At 42.1% G+C, this 23,896-nt stretch overlaps 1 protein-coding gene across 2 annotated transcripts in view; it reads right to left on the bottom strand.

Moving 5' to 3' along the window:
- The window catches only part of GRPR (gastrin releasing peptide receptor), a 34,311-nt gene extending 11,330 nt beyond the window's left edge, over positions 1-22,981 (bottom strand). The window contains exons 1-3 of one of the 2 annotated variants that reach the window (XM_005014211.6): positions 22,490-22,981; positions 21,900-22,398; positions 1,588-1,939 (exon numbers count right to left, since the gene is read on the bottom strand). In XM_005014211.6, coding sequence (XP_005014268.1) covers positions 1,588-1,939; positions 21,900-22,318 — 771 coding nt within the window. In that variant the 5' untranslated portion in view covers positions 22,319-22,398; positions 22,490-22,981. Of the gene's footprint in view, positions 1-1,587; positions 1,940-21,899 lie in introns of both variants that reach the window. The other variant, XM_021268660.4, reaches the window with a different exon arrangement.
- Positions 22,982-23,896: the final 915 nt, after the last annotated feature.

The raw sequence follows: 23,896 nt of genomic DNA on the forward strand, positions 1-23,896 counted from the left end.
CACTTAATGGGTAGAAAACATAACTTTCCATCCCAGTTGTTTTAACTTAGTACCAGAAGGCTACAAGAGATGATTGTGTTATGTCAACCTAAGGTGGAGATGTCAACTTGGTGCAATTATACAGACGCTTGTTCAGCTGAAGAATGGCTTGTGTCAGTTTAGCTTAGGTTGAAGAACCTCTCAGTTGAAAGGAAGGGGATCTGTCAAGGGAAATAAGTTGTTTAGGAAGAAGTTACCTTGCTGTTGCTTTCTTACTGAGACAAGCCCAAGGCTTAGATGCATCCCAATTTAAGCAGCGACCAGAAACACTCAGCTGCACATGAAGGATTTGGACTTACCCCTGGAGATAACTTTTTCTCCCTAGTGGCTTACAAAAAGAGCAGCCAAGAGTGAACAGTCTGCAGTTGAAAGCCTGGAATTAGGTTGGACAAATCCTGATTAAAGCCCCCAGCTAGGTGCATGGCCTGCACATTTTCAGCCACACATTTTCAACCAGAGCATAAGACTCAATTGCAATATGTCCCAATTGAGCCAGCCTGGCTGTGAGTTCTGTGGTAGCACAGCTCAGGGAATTTTATTTTATATACATATATATATACACATGAGTGATAGTAACAGAGATATCTCTGCTTTTGAGGATCCATAGGGGAGGTTAAGAGTCTGCATTGGTCCAGAGTAAATGTCCTACATATATAAATCAAATCAGTCTTAAGGTGAAACTTGAGGGTATGACTTACTGGACCAGAAGAAGATTGACCAATCTGGTCTACTAGAGGGCAGATAACAAGTGGGCAGGCTGTTTTGTGCAACACCACTCCCCTCTGCAGACCGTAGAAAAAGAGGCATTGATAGATGGAGAATAAATGAAAGGTTTCAGGGAAAGAAGACAGGTCTCTACTTTTCTCCTAAGACTTCAGCCTGGATGGCACCACTGCAAAGATTACACCATCCACAAGATATATAACTTCAGTGCATCCGTTAGGAGGCCTCACTGTCCTGCTCTGTCCTCCTTCCTGGGGACCCTGTGAACAGCACTGTTCTCCTCCTGTCTCCACTCCCCTAGTCTCTCTCCAGCCTGTACTGGTTTCTCTGCATGGCACAGCACCAGCAGATGACACCCCATTTTCATGTCTCCATGCTGAGGACTGAATTAGAGTTGGTTTTTTCCTTCTGCATGAAGAGGGACTGCTTTGTGAGGCAAGACATTATCCAAGGTTCTCTCTGATAAAGGAGCATTGATAAGTTTTGATTTTTTGCCATGCCACCCCTCATCTTTGTTCTCACAACACCATGCTCATCTCTGCCCAATCTCCTGCATCCTAGTCAATACCTTCCCAGGCTCTGGCCTGAGTTTCCTGCTGTGTTTGTTGTGGTAATCACCCTGTCAGAGTCTCCATAGTTAGAAACATGAGATGTCTTTAATGTTGTGCCACAGCTTGTGTCAACCACTGCAATTCTTTTAGCCCACGGTCTAATAAAATTAGCACAACAGATGCAGTCTGCCATCATATCATTTTCCCTGTATGAGCCCTCTTTGCTATTAGATTCATCAGGAATGTGGATTTTTGAAGAAAGCCAATTCTGTACCTGTTTTCTCACGTGTAAGTTTCCTTCCACGGGAATGTTGTAAGCACTCCGGATCAAATTCTTAGCAATGAAATAATAATATACTGATATGACAGATAGAGGAATGATATAAAAGATCAGAAATGATGCCATTGAGTGGATTTTTGGATGCAGCCCATCAGAATGTGGGTAAGGAGCACAGCTGATGAAGGTTTTGTTAGTCCCTTTGTCATGGAAAGGGTGCAAATCTGAAAATACTGCTTCAGGGATGGCAAGCAGCATGGAGACAATCCAGATGATAGCAGCTCTCACACAGATCTTCATCAGCGCATGGGACGCTTGGATCTCCATTGGTCTTACTATAGCTTTATACCTAAAGAAAAAATGAATAAATAAAATAAGAAAGAAAAAATAAATAATTTATTGACCATAGCACTGGTCATTTATAAAATTCAGGAACCATATTATTGCTTATTCCTCACAGACCCCTTCCATTTAAAAACAAACAAACAAACAAAAAAAATATCCTATTTTACTCAAGATTGATTTTTTTTCCTGCTATTTTAAATTTTACCATTTTCAAAAGATTTCTCATTTTAAACCAGAGACACCTGTTATGAATCCATTCAGTTTCATGTGTATTGATTCTGAGTTAATTTAATTTGTAACTGACCCAAAGAAGCACAGTGCTGCCTGACATTAATATGTATGTGTCCAAATAGCATTAAGATAGGAAGCACAGTCGCAGACTTCTCTTCAAAGGCATACAACAGTTTACACCCCATTGAAAAATACTGTTGAAAGAAACTGAGTGGATTACTGAATTTGCAGATTTTGTAGCACATTTCCCTTTTGAGCTGTGAGTGTGCTTACCTTCTGGAAGCAAAATCTGATGCTTTCTCAATCTATAAAGAGTGTTGCCCATTTAAATTGCTGCTTGGTGCTGTAGATGGCAATAGTCCATTGTCCAGAACTAAATGCTCCCAGGCTAATTAGCCAGAGATGCTAACTGCCTTTCTTAAAGAAAGAAAGAAAGAAAGAAGCAAACAAGCAGCAACAACAAAAAAAAAAACAAACCAAACCAAACAAAACAAAATAAAAAAAATAACCATAAACAGAAGAAAACAAAAACAACAAACAAAACCGACCACTATTGCTTGCTATGCTAGGCATGTAGAAAATATTTTTTGTTTTGCAATTTTGTCTTTCATGATTTCAGCCCTTTGGCATACTGCACTTTAGAATCCAAGAAAATGGAAAAAGCAAAGTTATTTGAATCCGATGTGTGGAATGAGAGGACAAGAGAACAGAAGAGTTTCATATCTGCTAGAGCCCTGGTCTGGCAGGAGTGTACTCACCAAGTAAGCCAAAATTTACATATGTATTTAAAGACTACAATAGAAAGAAAAAGTTAATTGAGAAAAATTTCCAAACCTACACATTTCACAAATTATTATTTAAACTCATTATCATAGCAATTACAGTCTGCTGAACATTTTTTCCAGGATCCACCTCACACTGCGCATGACACTTCTGGCCCCTTGGTCACTGTCAGCTCTCTGCGGATTGATGAGAGCCTGTGTCCTCAGCTGCCCTAGCCTACTTTTGGCATGCCAGAGTACATCCCTATGTAGGTGCTCCAGAGTCCTTACATAATTTCCTTCCAGGGTTCTGTCTCTTTCAGTCAGCTGAATCAGGCACCATGGCAGGAGCAGAGATAGCAAGTACAACGCTCTGGGGTTGCGCAGACTGTGCTGTTTTAACTAGTTAAGTGCATTATTTATGGGATAAATGTGTTCAGTTTCTAGTTATAAGCAATGCCCTGTTCAATATACCTATCATTTCCCTCTATGTGTGTATGTCTACAATAGTGTATGTGTATTTTATATTGTACACACATATTTCTGTACATACACTATGCATGTACATGTACCTACAAACACAAATAAGAACATACATGCACACATAAATACATGCTTATATTTAAATTGTGGGTGGTCAAACACTGGAACATGCTTTCTGGAGGAGTAGTTGATGTCCAAGTAGTTGATGTCCAAGGACAGTCAACCAGCTTTGGGGCAATTGGTTAAAGGATCAGGCACATGGTTAATGTTTTTTCTATCCTTTCAGTTGCAGAGAACAATATTGAAAGAAACAGGCAGAACCAGCTGATCAATATGTAGCTCTGAGGACAGTGTCACCTGCAGAATTTTGGGTTTCTCAATCATGGGATGGGCAACACAACACCAGGCCTGCTGGTACCTAATGGGATGTACCTTTTTCAGAGAGGGAGAAGGATTTTTGCAGAGGAGATAGCAGGGCTGATCAACAGATCTTTAAACTAGATTTGAAGGGGAAGGGATAAAAGTAGGCTTATCAGCTATAAACTATGGGATGGTATGCCAAAATCTGAGGGACTGTATGCTAGTGAGATTCTCCAGTCTGCTCCATGAGGTGCTGGGTACAACGAAACACATTTGAAATGTTTCTACTCCAGTGCACACAGTGTGAGGAACAAGCAAGAGGAGCTAGAAGCCTTGGCTCAGTCCCAGAGCTAAAACATCAGTGACATAAGTGAAACCTGGTGGGAAGAGGCCTGTGACTGGTGTGTTATGGTAGATGGTTACAGGCTTTTCAGAAGGGATGGGCAAGGCAGGTGAGGTGGGGTGGTGATGCTGTTTGTAATGGCAGAGCTGGGCTGTAGAGAGCTTACAGCTGGAGATGACAAGGTTGAGAGCCTCTGGGTAAGGATTAAAGGACAGTCAAATTAAATAGATTTGGTTGTGGTAATTTACTTACTTGTGATAATTCACCCAGACAGTATGACAGCACAGAATAACTATTTTTAAGGAACTAAAAGTTACTTCTAGATCAGCCACACATGTCCTTATGGGGACTTCAAATTGCCAGCCATAAATTGGAGTGACACAGAGCTGATATAAACAGGTCCAGGAGATTCCTAAAAAACCTTGATGATGACTTCTTCAAGTACAAAGGGAGCTGACTAGACAAGAAGCCCTGTTAGATTTGTTGCTTGTAAACAGAGAGGGTCTCATAGAAGTGGTGTTCTGTGGCTGTCTTGGAAATAGTCACCATTGGGCAGTCAAGTTCAAAGTCTTTGGTAATAGGAGGAAAAGTGCCACCAAGACTTCAAACCTGGATATAGGGAGAGCAGACTTCAGGCTGCTCAGGGAACTAATTAGTAAGGTCTGTTTTTGAAGATATCGGAGTTCATTACTGCAGGTCAATTTTTAAGTACCATCTCTTAAGAGCACAGGAACAGGCAATTCCAAGATACTGGAAGTCTAGCAAGCAGACCAGAAGGTCAGCTTGGCTGAGCAGGGATTTTCTTCTAGAGTTTAGATGGAAAAAGAAATTGTATGGCCACTGGAAGATAGGTCAGGCAATGTCCGCTCATGAGGGGAGCGGAGGGGCAGGCGCTGAGCTCTGCTCTCTGGGGACAGCGACAGGACCCGAGGGAACGGCATGGAGCTGGGACAGGGGAGGGTCAGGCTGGGGGTTAGGGAAAGGGTCTGCACACAGAGGTGGTCGGGCACTTGGACAGGCTCCCCAGAGCAGTGGTCACAGCATAGAACCTCCAAGAGTTCAAGGAACATTTGAACAACATTCTCAGACATAGGGTCTGATTTTTTTTCGGTAGTCCTTTGGGGACCCAGGAGTTGGATCTGATGATCCTTGTGGGTCCCTCCCAACTCAGGATATCCTATTGCTCTTAAAATATTATATTCTATGAATCTTAATATGGTGTTACAAATACTACAGTACAAAAATGGAAGAGCTAGGCTGAAAAAAAAAGGCATCTATAAAAGCTCATTTTATAGTCAGTTTCACCAGATATTTACTGAAACACTAGCTAAATGAACATCTTCAGTAAACCCTAAAGAATATAAATGGAAAAGGAAATGAATTACATATCAAGGTATTCATAAATTTAGTTAATTCAAAGCTATTTCTGCAGGTGTTTATTGTATGCTTATCAACATGGCATGTTAGCATAATTACTTTAGGGATTTTCTTCGATATAATATAGCCAGCTGAGAGAACATTTTCCAGTATTAATTTCCACTAATATGAATGAATTAATGTATACAGAGAAAGATAGAGTCTGACTTATTTTTATTAATATTAATAGATTAAGGAGAGTCAGAAAATTAATCCATTTAAGGTTATTAGTACATTTTAATTAGACATGGCATTTCCAGACAATATAATTTTGAAAGAATGTAATTGCAAATGTCTAGGAATGCTGGCACTGATTATTAGGCATTTAGTTTACTTTATAAAGCCTGCTACAACAGTTACAGAAGATGACCTGAGAGACTTTTTGATCACAATGGGTTCTGTGTACCAACATGATGTCATGAGGTCAAAAGCACAAAACAAAAACAAAACAAAACAAAACAAACAAACAAAAAAAAAAAAAGACGAAAAATGTAGAAAAAAGAGGGTTTGAAGATGTAGGTTCTTACATACAGGAACACAGGAGTATATTTTCTTAAGAACCTAACAATTATATAGAATTATTTTGCTGACTATCTTCATGACTTTTCTGATGGTGGGCTAACTTATTCAGAAATCTCCAGTAGATATGTTAACCTGAGTATTAATGTTTAATTGCTTAGTATTGATCTAGTGGGAGTCTTCATTTCCAGATGCCTTATGGATGTGTTGATAGGTGTCCCCTTAGCTTGCATTTCCACAGCTCTGCTTTCCCTCTTGATCTTTGGTTGTGGACAGTGGCTGCAGAGGATTGCTGTGTCCAAGGGCACAAGGTGGGCACGCATCCGAGATTGACCTCCTAGGCTGGCCTGGTGTTGGGAGGATGATGGATCTTCCAGTGATGTGTGCTCAGGGAGTGAAAATGCTGCACCTTCTGGTTAGTTTTTGGGGGTGGGCTCAGAAACTCCTTTGCTCCTTTACTTTTTCGCATAATTTACATGGTAGGGTTAATCTTGGATTTTAACATATTGTTGACCTTGCTTAAGGAGTACAACAAGGTAGACTGGATTTGGGCAGCGCCTTGTCCTATTTTTCAGATTGTGTAATTCCAGCTCATGCATCAAATACTCTTCAAAGCTTTCCACAGCTTTGTCCACTGACATTTCTTTTATAGTGAGATAGTTTTTCCCTTTCACCTACCAGCTTCAGATTAGTCGCATGCCCACTTCTCAAACAACAGCAACAACAAGAAAAACAGAAAAAGGACAGCTTTGGTGCTGGTGGCTGTTACCTTTCATTTTGCACTGCTTGGACATGGTGGTGGCCAAGTTCTCTGTTAAGTGCTCTGCACTGTTTTCCTGCTCTGCACAGTCAGGTCAGTTGTGATCAGCATCACAGCAACTTACACGCTCTGGAACACATCCAGTTTTCTAGGGTAGGCTACCCCTTTGGGACATATCTAATCCACACCATTTACATCTCCAACAAATGCCTTTTAACTCCTTATCGTGTTCTCTTTTATCTCCTGAGAAAAGCACAGGCTGAAGGTAAGTAGCTGAGGTGTGAATGGCCACCCGAGGGCTGACTGAGGCTGAATGAATCAAATCCACTTCTCCATGCCTGCATCAGACATCTCTACTACTACAGCTGCCCAAGGGCTGGGCATAATCCTTGGTGTCAATGGAGAGAAAGAGGTGAATCAGGGGGTAATTTCTCCAGTCCAGAAATAGGTGCCTGAAAGGAGTGGGGTGATAATTCCTCCAGAGTTGCCCCTCTTTCTGCTTTCTGTAGACAGAGCTCAGGCAATGAGATCATGAGTTTCATAGCTCGTTATAGATAGATACTTTCCCATATTTAACCTCCAGCATTTGAGTAATCCAATCCAAATCTCAGTTTGTCTGAAATAAATCCAGTTATGGTCATGGATTTATCACCTCTGCTTGCTCTCACATTCATTCTTTCTACTTTTTGTATGATACTGATCTTTTTCTGTTGTAGTCTTTCCCCTGCCTGCTTTAAAAAAAAATAATAAAAAAAATCTTGAAAGAGATTAAAAAACAAAGGTATGACTCATGCCTCGCAACAAAGGCCAAAACTTAAAAGGAAAAATATGCTTCTGAAGATTCAGTTGAGTAAAATGACACAGTCAAGAATTTGTGTCAACTCCAATCTCTCCAGTTGTCAAACAGCCCAGATGAAAGTGACTGGGTTGCTGATCTGACAGGAAATATGAATGAGGCTCTGACCTTTACTACTGCTCAGTCTTTGAACTTCTCTGTTCTCACTGTGCTTGCTAGGTAGCAGCCTGCCTCGCACACAGCAGATACCAATGACCTGCTGGCCAGGATGGATGCCAGCACATCTCTGTGTCTCAGGGTCTCGGTCTGAACCTGCACATGGGGATTGTCTTCCATGCAATTAATGCGATGATAGGATAGTCTCAGAAATAGTGGGTCAGAGTTTTGGCCAGATTGAGCACCTCTTTGTGAGGCTCTAGCAGATAAAAACATTTTGCAAGATGCTGTGAGGACTCAACATGCAAGGCAATCAGTGCTGTCCCTCTTCTCCACGTCTGTCTTCAGGCCACCAAGAGGAGCCTGGTCAGAGGATTGCTTCAGCATGGTGACCCAAACCATGAAAAAGGCTCATGAAAATCTCTCCCTGCATACTGCAAAGTGACTCCTCCACCTTAGGAGATGGGGCTGGCAAGGTTTTGGGCCAGAGACGTTTTGGAAATGAAACCTGACCTGGTATGGCATCTTCAATGAAAGAATTCAATAACAAGTAATGCACAATCACTTCTTAACCTAATCCCAGTGATTCAATTTGTGACTTACGTAAGTTTAACAGTTAGAACTAAAAAAAATATGCAAGAACAGATGGTCAGGAGTCGACAAAGCGTGTACTTCTCATTGAATTCTGGAAAATATCTTACATGTGTCTCTTAGGATCTCTATTGAGCTCATTGAACAATTGTTTCTCACAACTGAAACTACTGAAATGACCATAAACCACCAAAGCGTGACACCCACACAAGGTTTTTCTGTGGTAAATACTTTTCCCACTGAGGTTAATAAGTCAGGGAAACTGGAAAACTGTGTCATTATCCTTGTGTTAATAATAATGTTACTAACGATAACACCACATAATGTACTCTAAAACTTTATGCAAACATTGGTTAATACTGTACACTTAGCCCCAAAGGCACAACTTCAAATATAAACACAGAAGTAGCTTTATCACAAAAAAGGCAGTTAAGATCCCCAATGGATGTCAGCTTCCTAGATGCAGTTTCTGTGCTGGTGCAAGATATTCTAGCCATCTTTATGCTCCACAGCTGAGACAAGAAAAAGCACATCAGCTGAAGTATAAATGGACTTTGCCCTCAGAGTCATATTGCCTGTATGTTCCTAGGCATAGAGATCCGAAGAGTTGCTTCCACACTCACAATGGGGGGAGAGGGGCTTATTCCTAAAATGGCATGTCCAGTGCATCCTTCATGTTTCTTTTCCTGCCACCTTCATCTACTTACTTGCTGCCTGTTACATCAGCCACAAAAATTAAGTTAAACCAACAAAAGCACAGGAAGAAAATCTGATGTTTCCTTTGGATTTTAAATTAATTTAGCTACATATGTCTCACTTTTTTTTTTTTTTTTTTTTTTTTTACTTTATTTTATTTTATTTTTTCTGTGAGGTAACTTCATGCTTTGTGGAAAAGCTTGCACTGTAGGCAGCTTTAGCTTGCTTTCCTCTTTTATGATTGCTTTGTATTAATGCTTTCCCCTCTTCTCTTATGCCAGTAATTACAAGTAATATAGATGTTCCATACAGTCCTCATTTTATACTTCATAGATATGGAATGCAAATGAAGAGACAGGCTATTTTGTGCTCAGAGATACCACCTTCTGCAGTATTTTTAAAAGGAGGAGGTTGGTAGATCTTAATTTCAGACAAAATCACTTGTGTCTGCTGTAATAATAGTACCGCTGTGGCCAAGAACAAATGAAATTTGCAAAACCTGGCCTGCCTTTGCTTCATTACCAACCACACTGCTTAGACTGCATCAGGCTGGCAGAAAAGTTTTCCATATTTCAGACCCACTTTCCGTTTTTTCTCTGAAGGTAGAAATCCACTTACAAACTTTTTGATCTGTTTAAACTGAGCTTTTTTTTGAGATGTTGAGTGAATGTGAACCCAAAACTTAAATAAAAAGCAGGGATTTGTTAGAATGGACTGAAGCCTTACAAAAATGGTCATTTAAATTGCTGTGACATGAAAACACTGAGTTCTTCCTAGATCTATTAAATGAGCTTCTGAAATTGCAACCACTTCCTATTGTAATGATGGAAGAGCTGCCTCTAAGTCAGGATGTCCACATATTTCTTCTGCTCCAACCTGTCACTGAAAGAGGGAGAAAAAATGTCCCATTTTTAAGTTTAACATGTGCACCTTGATCCCGCCTTGGCCTGTGAATAGACTGAATGAAAATCTTCTCATTAAAAATTTGTAATTACGTTCACATTATCATTTTTGCCCACATAATATGGAGGACTGGCTTAATTACTATGCAAAAAGCCTCAAGCAACAGAGAAAAAGTTGATGCTATGCAAAGACTGTATAAATGAAGCACATGGAGCCTTGTTGAGTGTGAAGTCTGAATTTGAAAGCAATGAAAAAATCTTACTAAATATTGGAAGAACTTTATGAGAAATGTGATGTCCAAAACTTTCTCATTGTTTCCAGCATGAACGTTATGAATATTTATAGCTCCTAAGATAAATAATTGAATAAATCCACAAAATTGTTAGACTGTCTAAGCCATCAGCACCCTACGACAATCTATTTTGGGTCTATCTGCTTTCTGCATACTTAGATAAGATTATTGTTATTATGCATGACTCTTGGGTGAACATCTGTTATTAAAATCTTTAGTAAATTGCACATGGGCTCAAAGACATCTCTGACGGGCTAGTCTTACATACATTGGCAGGTACTGCCTACTTTCTCTCTCTTTCCATTATTTAACATTCAAACAGAAAGAAATGGGATGCAATGAATGGAGTGGTGTAGTTCTAAATTTCTGAAGCATGTTTTCCAATTTCAGTCCATGTACCTGCACACTGCTACATTGGTCTGAAATCTGGATGAATGGGAATTTCAATCCAGGAGTGACTGGGGTCGACACTGAGACTACACGCTGGTGGGAAGAAGGCTTACACAGTAAGTATTTAGTAATGACTGTGTTATTCCTTGTCATATCTATCCAGAATACAAGATGTTTCGAAAATTAACTATACATATGAGAAGCAACAGATGTAAAGGTCACTGGAGTAAATAGTGGATGGCCCATGGGCAATGTTGTTCTGATTAGAAAGACCCCTTAGCACCTGGAGTGTTTATTCTCTGCAGGTGACCTTCATTCAAGCCTGTGAATGAAACCCTGATCTCAAGTCAAAGATTTCAGTTGGGTCAGCCTTGTCATTTGCTTCCTGTCTGGGGGAGGCATGGGACCTATGCACTGAAATACATCCTTTGATTTCAAATCCGGTGAGCTCCCTAATGCAGTCAATGCTCCAGCTGGAGAAGCTCCTCGGTGCCAGCTAACTGCTGCACAGGTCTCTGAGTGCTCAGCACCCACTATGGGAAAGGGTATGTGCTGGTGCCCACACTGCATGGTGTGGGATCAGGCACTACCAGCATGGTTTGCTCGTGCCAGGGCTGCTGGTGATGCTTTCCATCTAAGGATTTGCTGTAACAGGACAAGTCTCCAGGGTTGTCACAGAATCACAGAATCACAGAATTTCTAGGTTGGAAGAGACCTCAAGATCATCGAGTCCAACCTCTGACCTAACACTAACAGTCCCCACTAAACCATATCCCTAAGCTCTACATCTAAACAGCTTTTAAAGACTTCCAGGGATGGTGACTCCACCAATTCCCTGGGCAGCCTGTTCCAGTGCCTAACAACCCTTTCAGTAAAGAAGTTCTTCCTAACATCTAACCTAAAACTCCCCTGGCGCAACTTTAGCCCATTCCCCCTCGTCCTGTCACCAGGCACGTGAGAGAACAGGCCATCCTCCACCTCGCTACAGCCTCCTTTGAGGTACCTGTAGAGAGCAATAAGGTCGCCCCTGAGCCTCCTCTTCTCCAGGCTGAACAAGCCCAGCTCCCTCAGCCGCTCCTCGTAGGACTTGTTCTCCAGGCCCCTCACCAGCCTCGTCGCCCATCTCTGGACCCGCTCAAGCACCTCGATGTCCTTCTTGTAGCGAGGGGCCCAAAACTGAACACAGCACTCGAGGTGCGGCCTCACCAGAGTCGAGTGCAGGGGGACGATCACCTCCCTAGCCCTGCTGGTCACACTGTTTCTGATACAAGCCAGGATGCTGTTGGCCTTCTTGGCCACCTGAGCACACTGCTGGCTCATATTCAGCCGACTGTCCACCATCACTCCCAGGTCCTTCTCTGCCTGGCAGCTCTCCAACCACGCATCTCCCAGCCTGTAGCTCTGCTTGGGGTTATTGCACCCCAGGTGCAGGACCCGGCACTTGGCCTTGTTAAATGGTGTCAATGGTGTAGGACTGAGGGCATAGAATAAAAATTTTAACAGGGAAACTAAAGCTGGGGCCTCAGATGCAGACCCTTCATCTCACTAGACAGTCAGCCTGATTTCTCTGGAAAGCACAACCTTCAGTGCACAAAAGGAGCAACAGTGGTTAACCTAAACACATGAGGTAACTGCTGAATATCTTACAGAGCCTGCAATAAAAATTCATTGGAGTTTCTAAAAATGGCAGTTTCTCAACCCCAGAAGTCCTGCCTGTGATGTGCAATAAATCAATATTGTGCTTTGCTCTGACAGAGAAAGAAGAGCTCATCACTGACCTACAGCTTAACAGTCCCTTACACTGTAGCACTTAAACTACAGTGCACAGCCGTGGCACCTTATCTTTGTTTTGTGGAAAAAAGACAAAACACTCTCTCTATATATATGGAACCTAAAAGAAGCAGGCTTCTTGAAGTTAAAAGCAGCTGCCAGTACAATGGACTGGGAATGCAAATGTAAAGTGAGAAATGCTAATGACACATTAGTAGCTGACCACCGGCTTCCTCCTTTGCCACACCTTGCCCTGAAAAAAACATGCAGGGCAAAAAGCTAACCTGAGTGAGAGAAAATGAAGAGTTGTGCTAGAACCTCAAAGAAGTAATTAAAAAAAAATCAATATGCAACAGATGGGAAAACAAGCAAAAGTAAATGACAGCAAATATTGGAGTTTAAAAATGTTGGTGTCTGATAAGGAAAGCTGGAGGAGCCAACAAAATATCAAAGGTCACTGTGTGACAGACAAATGTCCATTTTTAAATACATCGGGAACAAAAAAAATCATTATGTCAGGCATACACATAAACAGTGAAGATATAAACAATGATGGAAACAAGGTGAAAGGCAATCACTATATATTTAAGCCCAAATGCAGAGGAGGTGTCCGTAGCTTGTGTGCAGTGCTCTAGATGTAGCAGAAAAGTCACCAGCTGTGTTAAAGAGGATGTGAGCCAACATCTGCAAGCCCAAAATATTTTCACACCAGCAAGCCTGAATAATTTGCACCTAAGAGTATTAAAGAAACCAGCTGGGGAATAACTAGTGTTATTTATTTATTTATTTTTTTACAAATCTTGAAAAGTTGGAGAAATTCCCACGAACTGAAGAACTGGCTACAAAACTGTGAAGTTTAAAAAGGTGGAAGTTGTGACTGTGAAAAGTGCAAGAATTATATATATATATACCTAAGGCCAGTAGTAGATGGTATAATGGAGAGGCTAATAGTACTAACAGATGACAATTAATATTAGTCCATGTTGTTTAATGCATGGCAAGGCTAGTCTTTTTTTTTTTTTCTCTGTTGTCACAAGGTTGTAGGTGATGTAAGAAGGGTGTGTGCTCTGCTGACATACAAGCTAGCAGCCTGTTTGGGCATGCTGTTGTGGGTGACCTTGTTAGATGTAGACATGCCCAAGAGTGTGCCCAGACACGCATGCTCCTCCCTTCTCCATCCATGCCCAAGTGGTCCCTGCCCCTCTCCCACGGAACAAGGGTTAAAAATAGATTTCCTGCCTCAAGAAGGGGAGCTGGGCCAGGTGAGGATCTCGAGCCCCATGGCAACCCCAGAGGGTCCCCAAGCATGCTGGTAAAATTGTAGCAGTGTGTGGAAACCATTTCTAGACTGGGTCCTGGGAACCTGCTCTAGCTGCAGTACTATTTACTGCGGTTATCAGGTGCCTTGGGCAAGCTGTAAAGCTTCTGCTGGGAAAGTCTGCAGATGGCACAGTGGCTGAGCAGACTGCAAAAAAATATGTCAGAGTCATTGGGATAAATGCCCATAGTCTAACAGAAACCATTTTAACTCATACGAGTGCAGTGTATGTAGGACCCAAGCGAGCAGATTATGGCAAAAAAAAAAAAAAAAAAAAGGAGTGGGGGAGCTTTCAAGGAAAGGAGACCAAGACTTTGGAGTGTCTCTTATACACCTGGCAATCATATGTCCCATGCCATTCTTATGGTGTCATGGCTTTAGTGCAATCACTACCTGAGCTAGTCCCATAGTATGAAGCTGTCAGCTATGTTATATGATGCTTATATGATGTGTATGTCCTTTCTTTGACTTCATCAAAGACAGGTGTCCCAAAAGGCCATTACCTCCATATCAACTTTTAGCTCCATTTTGGGGCTAATAGTCTAAAAAATAGTCTAAAAAATAGCCTAAAATAGTTGAACACTATCCTTGACTGTTGTTATTAATTCGATTAATAGTAGCATGGAAGTGATGGTGTCTGTGGTGCCTCCAGCACTGTAGGTTCATGGTGAATCATCTGTCTGTGGTACCATATGCTTTTAAGAAAAACACTAAATACCAGGAAGAGTTCAGAACAGCCTGCAAAGAGGAGATGGGATCAGAGAATACCGGTTATTAAGCCAGTGTAGCTGAATGATGCCTTCCAAGGAGCCTTGATTGCCTAAGGAAGTGTCAGTGGGGGTGTTCAAGGAACTCACGTTCCTTGGGGTGTTCGAGGAAAGGTTGGACATGGCACTTAGGTTTAGTGGGTGATATTGGTGATGGTTGGATAAGATAATCTTGAAGGTCTCTTCCAACCTTAATGATTCTGATTCTATGATTCTATGAAGGCATTTTCATATTGAGAAGATAAGCAGAGGTAAGGGATATTTTCATCCTGCTGAGAAAGGCATAGACAAATGGAATGGTCAGAGGTCAGACAAATTTAGATTGAAATATGGCAATTTCCAAGCAGTGAGGGTAGCAGAATATTGGAGACCAATGAGAGGGAAAGGGCACCTTTACTTAGAATATTTTAAAGTTGCCTAGTGTCACTGAAATGATCTGTTTTAATACAAATGATATGAGATATGCAGCAGCCTCTGTGTGTGGTGGGGGGTGGGCAAGAAAAGCAGCTGAACTGAATGGCCGGAGCCATTGGTTCTGCCCCAGCATCTGCAGCTCTGGTTCCCCCAGGCCACTAGACCAGACATCACTAAATCTCATGCTTCAGAGCTGTCTGCAGGTATGAAGAAATAGTTTTGACTCTTAGAGTGCCATTGTAGTATTTTTCATCCTGCCTTCCCAAGGAGCCACAGAGACTGTAACCAGAGGGCAGGTGAGGACAGGGTGGACAGAGCTTTGGCAATGCTTTTCCCTCTGATTCTTGGCAGTTTTCTGCACTCTGGTCAAAATGATAGCCTGGGATCGGGAAGGCAGTTTTCTGCAAGGGAATCCAGCTTTCTGCCTTTCTCTACATCACTCATATTGGCTGGTGCTAGGACGCCTTTTGGTGCCTCACCACTGGAATGGGCTCAAGCATCACTTTGGTTTGTGTCCAGGACACAGGCTGGTATCTGAACACTAAAATTCCCTTCTCTACTTGATCAGATGGTGTGAGGGCAAACCAAATAGCCTGCTGATAGGAGCTCGGGCAGGACTCCATGGTCCCCAGCTGCTCACATGGCATGGGTGAGCTGGGTGCATGGGTGCAGAATTGGTGAGAGGCAACCTGAGGGGTCTCTGCAGGGCTAACGCTTGAGTCAATTCTCAAAATAAAAAGAAAACAGGTTCTTGCAGAGGCTGCCTGTCAGCAGAGCAGATACAGGGTTTTTCACTGCACATGCAGGCCAGCTTTTTCAGCTGAAATCCACTTTCCTCTTTTTGGCCAGGCTGTTGCCCATATCTGAATGCCACGTACGAATGCCTGAGCTGATGGGGCTGGCAAATTCTCCACAGCCAATTGCTCTCCTTGCTAACGGTGCACACAGCACCTCATACCACGAGACCATGACAACTGATTGGGGTTTTCAGGTTTTACTGAAATGTAAACAACAGGTAATCCAACTTTTCTTCCTTTTGATTGCTTAAATATTGACAGTCTCCAACACATTAGCAATGACTCTAGCCTCGGATTCGTGCTCTGGTCCCACTGATATGAACGGGAGCTCTAATGCTCCCGGCTATACTACTGCATCTATCATGTTTTAGCCATCTGCTCCAGCTAATCAAGATACTCTGAAAGTTTGTGCTGTTGATCTGTTTCTCTTGGTACAGACGGACGCAGGAGCTTAGGAAATGAGAGCTAAAACCAAGGGTGTTAAGAGTGTTTATATTGTATTGACACAGTAGGCAGCAACACAGTATCTAAAACTCGGAGCAGGGGCTGAAAGAGATACCTCTATCTCCTGAGTGCACCTTCTGCCATCAGCACAGGAAGAGCAGCGGCAGGGCCACGATGCCAGCAGCACAGACCTGGTACAGCCTGCCCAGTGCTTCAGTGGGAAGAAAGACTTTGGGATGGCGTTTGAAGCCCCTCAGGACTTCTTCTCTGGCTTGGAAAGACTGATATTCTTACTGAGACACGGTGGTGGATCCAGAATGAACATGTGAGGGTAGCATTCTGCCAGTTTTCATTGACCAGACTCGGGGTTGTCTTGGCAGTTTGGAGAGCGGCTTTCTCAGCCACCCTTTCAAAACCTTCCTGAGGCTGCCCACTAACTTACAGCACAAGTGAATTACCCCCAGATAGTGCCTTAGTGACCTGAGGGGATTTCATCAATGCTGTAACTAGACTGCCTGGAATGAATTCATAATTGTGGACCTGACACTTTGTAAATGATGTATTAAAGAAAAGCATCATTCTGTAAATCAACTCTGTGGAAATCAGTTTTATTTCAAGGTGGCACACTTAATCCTCTTGTGGAGACATAATCTGGCATAGTAAAATAAAACAAATGAACTGACATGCTTCTCTGCTATCGTATGTATTATTAGTAGCGGGAGCAGGAGACATCTAATGCACAAAAGGGATAAGTCCAACAAACAAATATTTTTAGTGTATTCAGAGACATCCTTCTAGAAATTCGGTGTTTCTTTCCTTCCACCACTGATTTTTATATATTTATTTATTTATTGGGGGGTAGGAGGTGTGGGGGAGAGAGAGGATTGTATGGGTCTTTCTTGTATAAACAAACTTATGTGTGAGTTCAGAGCAACATCAGAAGGTTGTGGCTGTGACCCACTCCAAGGGGTCCAGGGCAGCTGGATGCACTGCTGTATCCCTGCATCCATGCCTGCATCCAAACACTGAGCTCAACATTTGCAAGAGTGGTTGCCATTGTTAATCCCCTTATTTCAGGTCTCAGAGCTCCCATGTGACTACAATTCCTGTCATCTGCAGCTGGTCTCACCAAGGTAAGCCACCTAACCTCATATTCATAATGGCACCCCATGTGTCTCTCTACAATAAATGTCACTGCCTCCTATGACTGGCTGGCAGCAGCTCAGGGTGTCAGGCATTCCTGCAGTTTTCCAGCACTAAAGTCTGGATAATGCAAGGTGCTTAAGGTAAAGATTCCACTTGCAAACTCCAATTATGCTTTACACTTGCTCTGTTGTGTACTTGTAAAAGCAACATTACTTCAGGAAGGCTTCACCGCATGAGCACCAGGGCGTTTTGATTTTTTTACAGTCTCAGCAAAACAGTGGACAAGTATGATCAGTGCCTGACAGCTTGCCTAATTTAAATGCAAATGTCTAAACCCTGTCAATCATGGGAGAAACAGTCAATTAAATAAAGACATCTCCCATGACAAGGGCAATTAAATGGGCTGCTTTTCCTCTTACTGTGCAAAGATTTTCCTTAATTTTCTGTCACTTGCTGAGCCAGCTTTGGCTTTTCTGCCTGGGCTCTCAGCCCAGGTGTGATCACTCGTGCAGGCTGCCTCTGTACCTTGAGTCCCTTGCAAGAGGAGGGCAGACAAGCAAACTCAAGCTCCCTCTTTGCAGGGATGAGCTGAAGAGTAGCTGAAGAAATCTGATGTTCTGACAGAGCAGAAGAGCAGCTCAGACAGATGTCCTTTCCCTGCCAGCCTCATCTGCAGCCCTTCTAAAACACACAAACACGCATACATACACGTCGACTGATTGTTTCCTTGCTCTTGTATACTCAGCCCTGGTGCCTTATCACTCCTGTAAGCACACCACAGGCCTTAACCCTGTCCTGGCTGCTCTGTAAATCTGCCAGGCTCAAAGGAAAAGTCTCACAGGCAGCTCCCACTGCTCCTGCAAATGTGGCCAGACAGATGAGGACACCATGCAGCCATCAGAGTGGTCTGGAAGAAAATACATTTCTTATATTTTTAAATCTACTTTGCCTTACCTCACACTCACAAATAATTTAACTTTAGCCTGATGCAATCTCATGGTTGAACACAGAGCCAGGCTGAACACCCAGGAACCCCATGGCTATGTCCTATGTAACCAAACCTGTGCAGGCCTGCACGTGTGCATGTGCACACAGAGCACCTCACAGCCTGGGAGACTCCCGCTGCAGGAAGAGATGAAGCTGGCAGTTTGTCCTTCTGTTTTATTCTGAGAGAGGTTTGCAAGTGAGCAACCAATCCTCCGTATAACCTCTAGGTCTTGGCGGGTCAAACCACTGAGCTGCTTTGAGTGCTCTGTGGTGAAGGCTGGCACTTAGCTCAGCATCTGCAGTCACCAGGAGATGACAGAGTCGAGGTTATTAACCCTGCCTAACACATGATGAAGTGGAGATGGAGAGAATAAAAGTGTACCTCAGGAAGGTACACCCCTGCATCCATGGTGTGGGCTGAGCACAACGTATTAAAACTGGGCCCCTGGTCTTCAGAAGGGGATGTAAAGCAACAGAGATGGTTTGTGGCATTGTGGTAACTTCTGGCAGATTTTCCTCACCACTCTCTGCCACAGTGTATTTGCTCATCATATCCACCCGTTGCTTTTCATACTGTGTTTCAATGGGCACCTCTATAGGAACAACCCTGCTGTATCACACTGCTTTTTCTTTGCACAGCAGATTTCTGATCCCAGAGATCCCAGGTCTCTAGGCATTACCACAATACCATCAGCAATGCCTACAGTTGTTCCTACTAGCTTTTGTTAATAGAAGCTGACTATAATTGAGCATTTTTTTTCTTTTTTCCCAGAAAATGATTTATAGACAAAAGTCTGTGGTGCACTGACAAGCCTCCCTTTCCTTGGAATCAGTGCTATGAAGTGTTATTCACATCAGATGGGTTTGGAGGTTTTTCTCTGTAAAGGTCCATGGCTTTGATTCATGAGAATAGGGAAATTTGCATGTTTCATGTGAGCATCTCAGGTGGGTTTCATGTTAAACAGCAAGACTTTGTCTGTACACAAGGAGGGAGGGAGTCCTGACACGGTGGCTTATCCTATTACCTCTGGAGGTACCTTTCTCCATGGACTATGGGACACTTTGCTGGCTAGGTGTCCCTTGCTTGCTATGAGGGGCTCCTTCATTCAGATAGCAAAAGCTGAGGGAGACGAGCTGTGCCTGAGCAGAGTCACCCACCAGACTCCTGAGTCCTCCTGCTACCCTGCTCTGACCACAATGCCCTCAGACATCTCCCTGCAGGGCTGAGCTGCTGCTTACAATTCCTGCAAGGCCACATCTGACCTTGGAATCAGCCTGCTATGGAACCACTCCAAGCTACAGGGTCCGCATTTCCTTGTCCTAGGGGCCACCTCAGAGTGCTGGGCTGATGGTCCATCCATGGACTTGGGCAGGCATCACCATGCTGCTCACAGCCAAAGCATGTCTTGGAAGTTTTCCCTGTACATTTTATTTTCTTAATGATTCTGACATGATTAATACTGTGTACTAGAGTTTGGGGTGACAGTTCTCAGAAAATATAGATAGACCAATGATCTGTGAGTTGGCAAACTGTAGACCATATTACCATATTATTCCATGAGAAAATTATCCTAGCACTGCTGCTAATATACCAAAATGAAAATTTTAGTAAACATAATATATAAGTCCTGTTTGTGGTCCAGTGCACAGCATTTAAGATTCATAGATCTAATAAACATAAATGTTTTATTATTATCTCCTTCTACACTGAACAAGAAATGCATTCAAAGAGAGCAAAATTGTCCCTTGAAGACGGGAACATAAAGTCTTGCACACATGTGCCCATCTCCCTAATAGCTAAGTGGCTTGGAAAAGTGTTGCAAAATTTGATTACCAGCGCAGCATGATGGTTAAGAGGATTCAGACAATGCCAAAGTTGGGAATTTAAAGTCACTAAAACCCAGGCTAGGTACTGCTGCTGTTTTCTGCTCTGTTGACTTACTTCAGGCAAAAAAATACTATTGATGTGCTGCTCAGTAAAAACATTTGCCTTGCTTACTTTATGTGACATGATCAGACAGCAAGAAATCTCTCTAAGATAATCTTCTTTATGATGCATTTTTCTTTTCCTGACACTTTTTAAAAACAACTTTGACCAGAGCTTAGGAAAGATGAGTTCCCTGGAGAAATACTTATTTTCCTAATATTTTCTCCAGAGCAGGGTTCCAGCTGTCACAAGAAACTCAAGGGTGAAAGTGTAGGTGATCCTTTAGTAAAGAGTTTGTGCAGTTTTCCCATTTTCCCAGTGCTTTTACAGTAAATTGTCTGAAGACTTTTGTCTGTACATAGGCATGTTTGTTATCTGCTACTGGGGCAGGCAGTGCTATTTTTATACATAACTATCGCAGAGGAGTTGAACTGCTGTGATACAAAACATATTGACCATTCTCTGTTTCTGAAACACAGTGGAGTGATCTGCTTTTATTGAAATCCCACAAGGTATATTGAAATGTGTATGTGAACAACCCTGAAAATTGAGCATAAACAGTCTGATATTTTAAAGTAGAGACACACAGCATGGCATGCAAGGCACTACCTAAAACAAGGCTATTTCCACTTCCTTGTGACCAAGAAAGATGGTTTCTGGGTCCTACTTTTGAGCAGAAGAAATTATAAGGATTTTTCTCATATGAAATCTTATTATTTCTTTGAAATTTCCTGTGTATTGATGACAATGTATTCCTTGGTCTCTTTCTGAAGCATCAAAATTAGAAACAAGATATCCTGGCCTCTATGATGTGCATAAGAGTTTCTATGAAGGCCAACAGTCTAATAAATACTTAAAATCTTTTCATAAAGGAAGGCTTCATTCTTCAAAACAACATTCGATTTCAAGGTCTTTTGATTTTAAATCTGAATGCTCTGAGATAATTTTCCAAATCCTCACAGAAATACAAAACAGAGCTGGCTCATTAGAAGCTTATCATCTGTAGAAAAACTTTTTTTTTTTTTTTTTTTTATAAAGTCTAAAGTAGCATAGCTATTACATGTTATTTTCACCAAATTTTATTGGAAGACAAAATTTCCAAACCAGCAGCACAGATCAATTTTGGTTGGCTATGGGGCATACCACTTAATCAAGGGAAATGTACTGACTACAGCGAACTGAGATGCCTGACTTCAGGCATCTTTATTTGAGTACTTTGAACATATTTCATGAAATGTTGCCTCATATGGTGTTAGCCCTAAGGAAGCAAGCCACTAGAAAAAATTGATTCTAACTGCACTTTAAATTGCTGTTCCAGTGCCTTCACACTTCATGAAGTATGGATCAATTATCTTTTTGCAAATCTGGACATGCTGTCTTTTAGTAGAGCATCTTTCATGAATTGCTATTTTTCCTCCCTGGGCTTGATCTGTTCTTGGTTTTCTTTTAACTAAGTTTAACTAGTTGCTAAACTGCACAGTTTAACCCAGAAAAAGTAACCTGCATTCAGCTTGTTTCTTCCTCAAGTTTTGTGCTCATAACTACCAGAAATTTAAGAGAATTCTTTCTTTTTCCAATGTTAGGTTAAAAATGCCACATACAAGCAATGTATTTGTGACCTGAAAATAGATGTCCATAATTTTGCATTTTACAGAACTGGAAATATGCAGTTTTCAAAGCTATGGCAGCAGGCTTACCTGTCAGCTGAGAGAGCAGTGAGAGTGAAGACTGACACCCCTACAGAAGTGAGCTGTATGAAGGGGATAAGTTTACATCCAATTCTGCCAAAGAGCCACTCATCAGCAAGGTACCTACTGGCATCCACAGGCACGCAAGTCACTAAGAGCAGCAGGTCTCCCAAAGCCAAGCTGGAGATGAACAAATTAGGGACATTTCTCATGGATTTCACAGTACAGAAGATCTTAATCAAAGTGATGTTGCCGATAAGGCCTATCAAAATGATGATCCCGTAAATGGTGGGGATGGCATAGAGGAAGGCTGGGTAGAACCACTCATCGCTGAGGATGGAGAGGTTTGCACTCTGGTTGACAGAAATGTTGTAGAGGATGAAGTTTTCTGTTTCCAGGTCCAGCAGAAGGCACTCTCCAGATGCCATTGTCCTACTTTTCTCAGAAGACAACTTTTTGAAAATCCTTGAATAAAATTTCTTCCTTTGATTTTGCTGCCGCTTGATCTCTTTAAACAGTCAGAAAAGTTTAAAAGTCATTTCACTTTGTGAAACATTTTTAAAATAAATAAAACAAAAAAGCCACTGCACATTGCTTACCAGTACAGCTTCTATAAGTTGAATGGAGTACATCTTTTACCAGAGTTTGAATCCTGGAACTTGTCTTTTTCTCATTGTCTTGTCTTGCTGTTAGCTGCTCCCCAGCTCTGGAAGGCCATTTATCACATTCAAAGCCCAGTCAGTGGGAGGCATTTTCAAAATCAAGGCTAGTTAATTTCCCAGCTCCAGGTCTGCCGAGCAGAACGGAGTCTGAAACAAGGGAATTGCAGCCAGCAAGAACTTTTGGTAGTTGCCGTCATGCTGCATTCCCCATATCTCCTGGCTTTCAGCACCTGCACTCCTCGGCTGGATTTAAAGTGAGGGAAAAGCACGGCTCCTCTGACGGCTCGGATCCTATAGGCAGGATCTTCCGGACGTCAATTCTTCCCCGGCTTCCCATGATGAGAGCAGGATTGCTTTAAATGATCGCAGTCATTCCGTGGGAGCCGCCGGCTAGTGCCGGGGAATGCCAGCCACCTACTGGACAATCTCATCACTGCCTGGGTAGGAGAAAAAAAGAGGGAAAAAAATCTCCGTTAACTCTTTAGATGTTAGTACCTCGTGAGATGAGGTTCACTTCCTCGCCAAAAATAAAACTAAAAATAAAAGTTTGTTTTATACTGCAAATAATGTGACCAGAAAAGCTCTTGGGCACTTTTAAATGAGAGCACGCTTACTTTGTTTGCACTCCAGTATTCAATTGTTCCAATGAAAGAGTGTAACGATATGGAGCCAAATTCATCCCCCAGGGTAAATGAACCGAATAAAGCCAATTAAGATAAAATCAGCAACATAGTTAAAGCAGGCAAATGCGTATTAACACCATGCACCTGCAGTTAACCAAGGAAGCCTGAACTCTGCACATTTTTTGTTTATGTTTTAATTTGGAGGTAACAATAGCAAGGGACAAAGTTTACTGTTCAAGGCAATCATTGCTACTTATGAGGTACCCATCATAATGGCATCTACAGGTAACACACGTTTAGATGCAGCAGAGAGAGACTGACTCAGATTATAAAAAGTCTGAAAATGCTCTTTCTTAGAGCTTAATTAAGACAGAACCAACACTGATGCCTTACGGCTTTATAACAGATAGGCTATTTATGATTATATACAAGGACTTTCTGGACTGCAGAAAAATACAGCTAATTTGGAATCCAGCCTGCAAAATTAAATGAAGCTGTAATTTACATTTCCCCTTGCAACTGCTCGTTTTTGCAGGCAAAAAGAATGTTTTATCAACTGCTAGAAGTACTTGGAAGTGAAGGAGATGGTGATTCAAATCAGACATTGGACAACAGAAGCGTGATAATTGATTTGCTGAGAAGGGAAATATTTCAAAACATGATCTGGAAAATATCCAGGCACTTGGGAGCCATGTCCCAGAATGGGATCATAAGAGGGAAA

Source organism: Anas platyrhynchos, chromosome 1 (genome assembly GCF_047663525.1).
Source record: "Anas platyrhynchos isolate ZD024472 breed Pekin duck chromosome 1, IASCAAS_PekinDuck_T2T, whole genome shotgun sequence".
In the NCBI taxonomy this organism is placed as follows: Eukaryota; Metazoa; Chordata; class Aves; order Anseriformes; family Anatidae; genus Anas; species Anas platyrhynchos.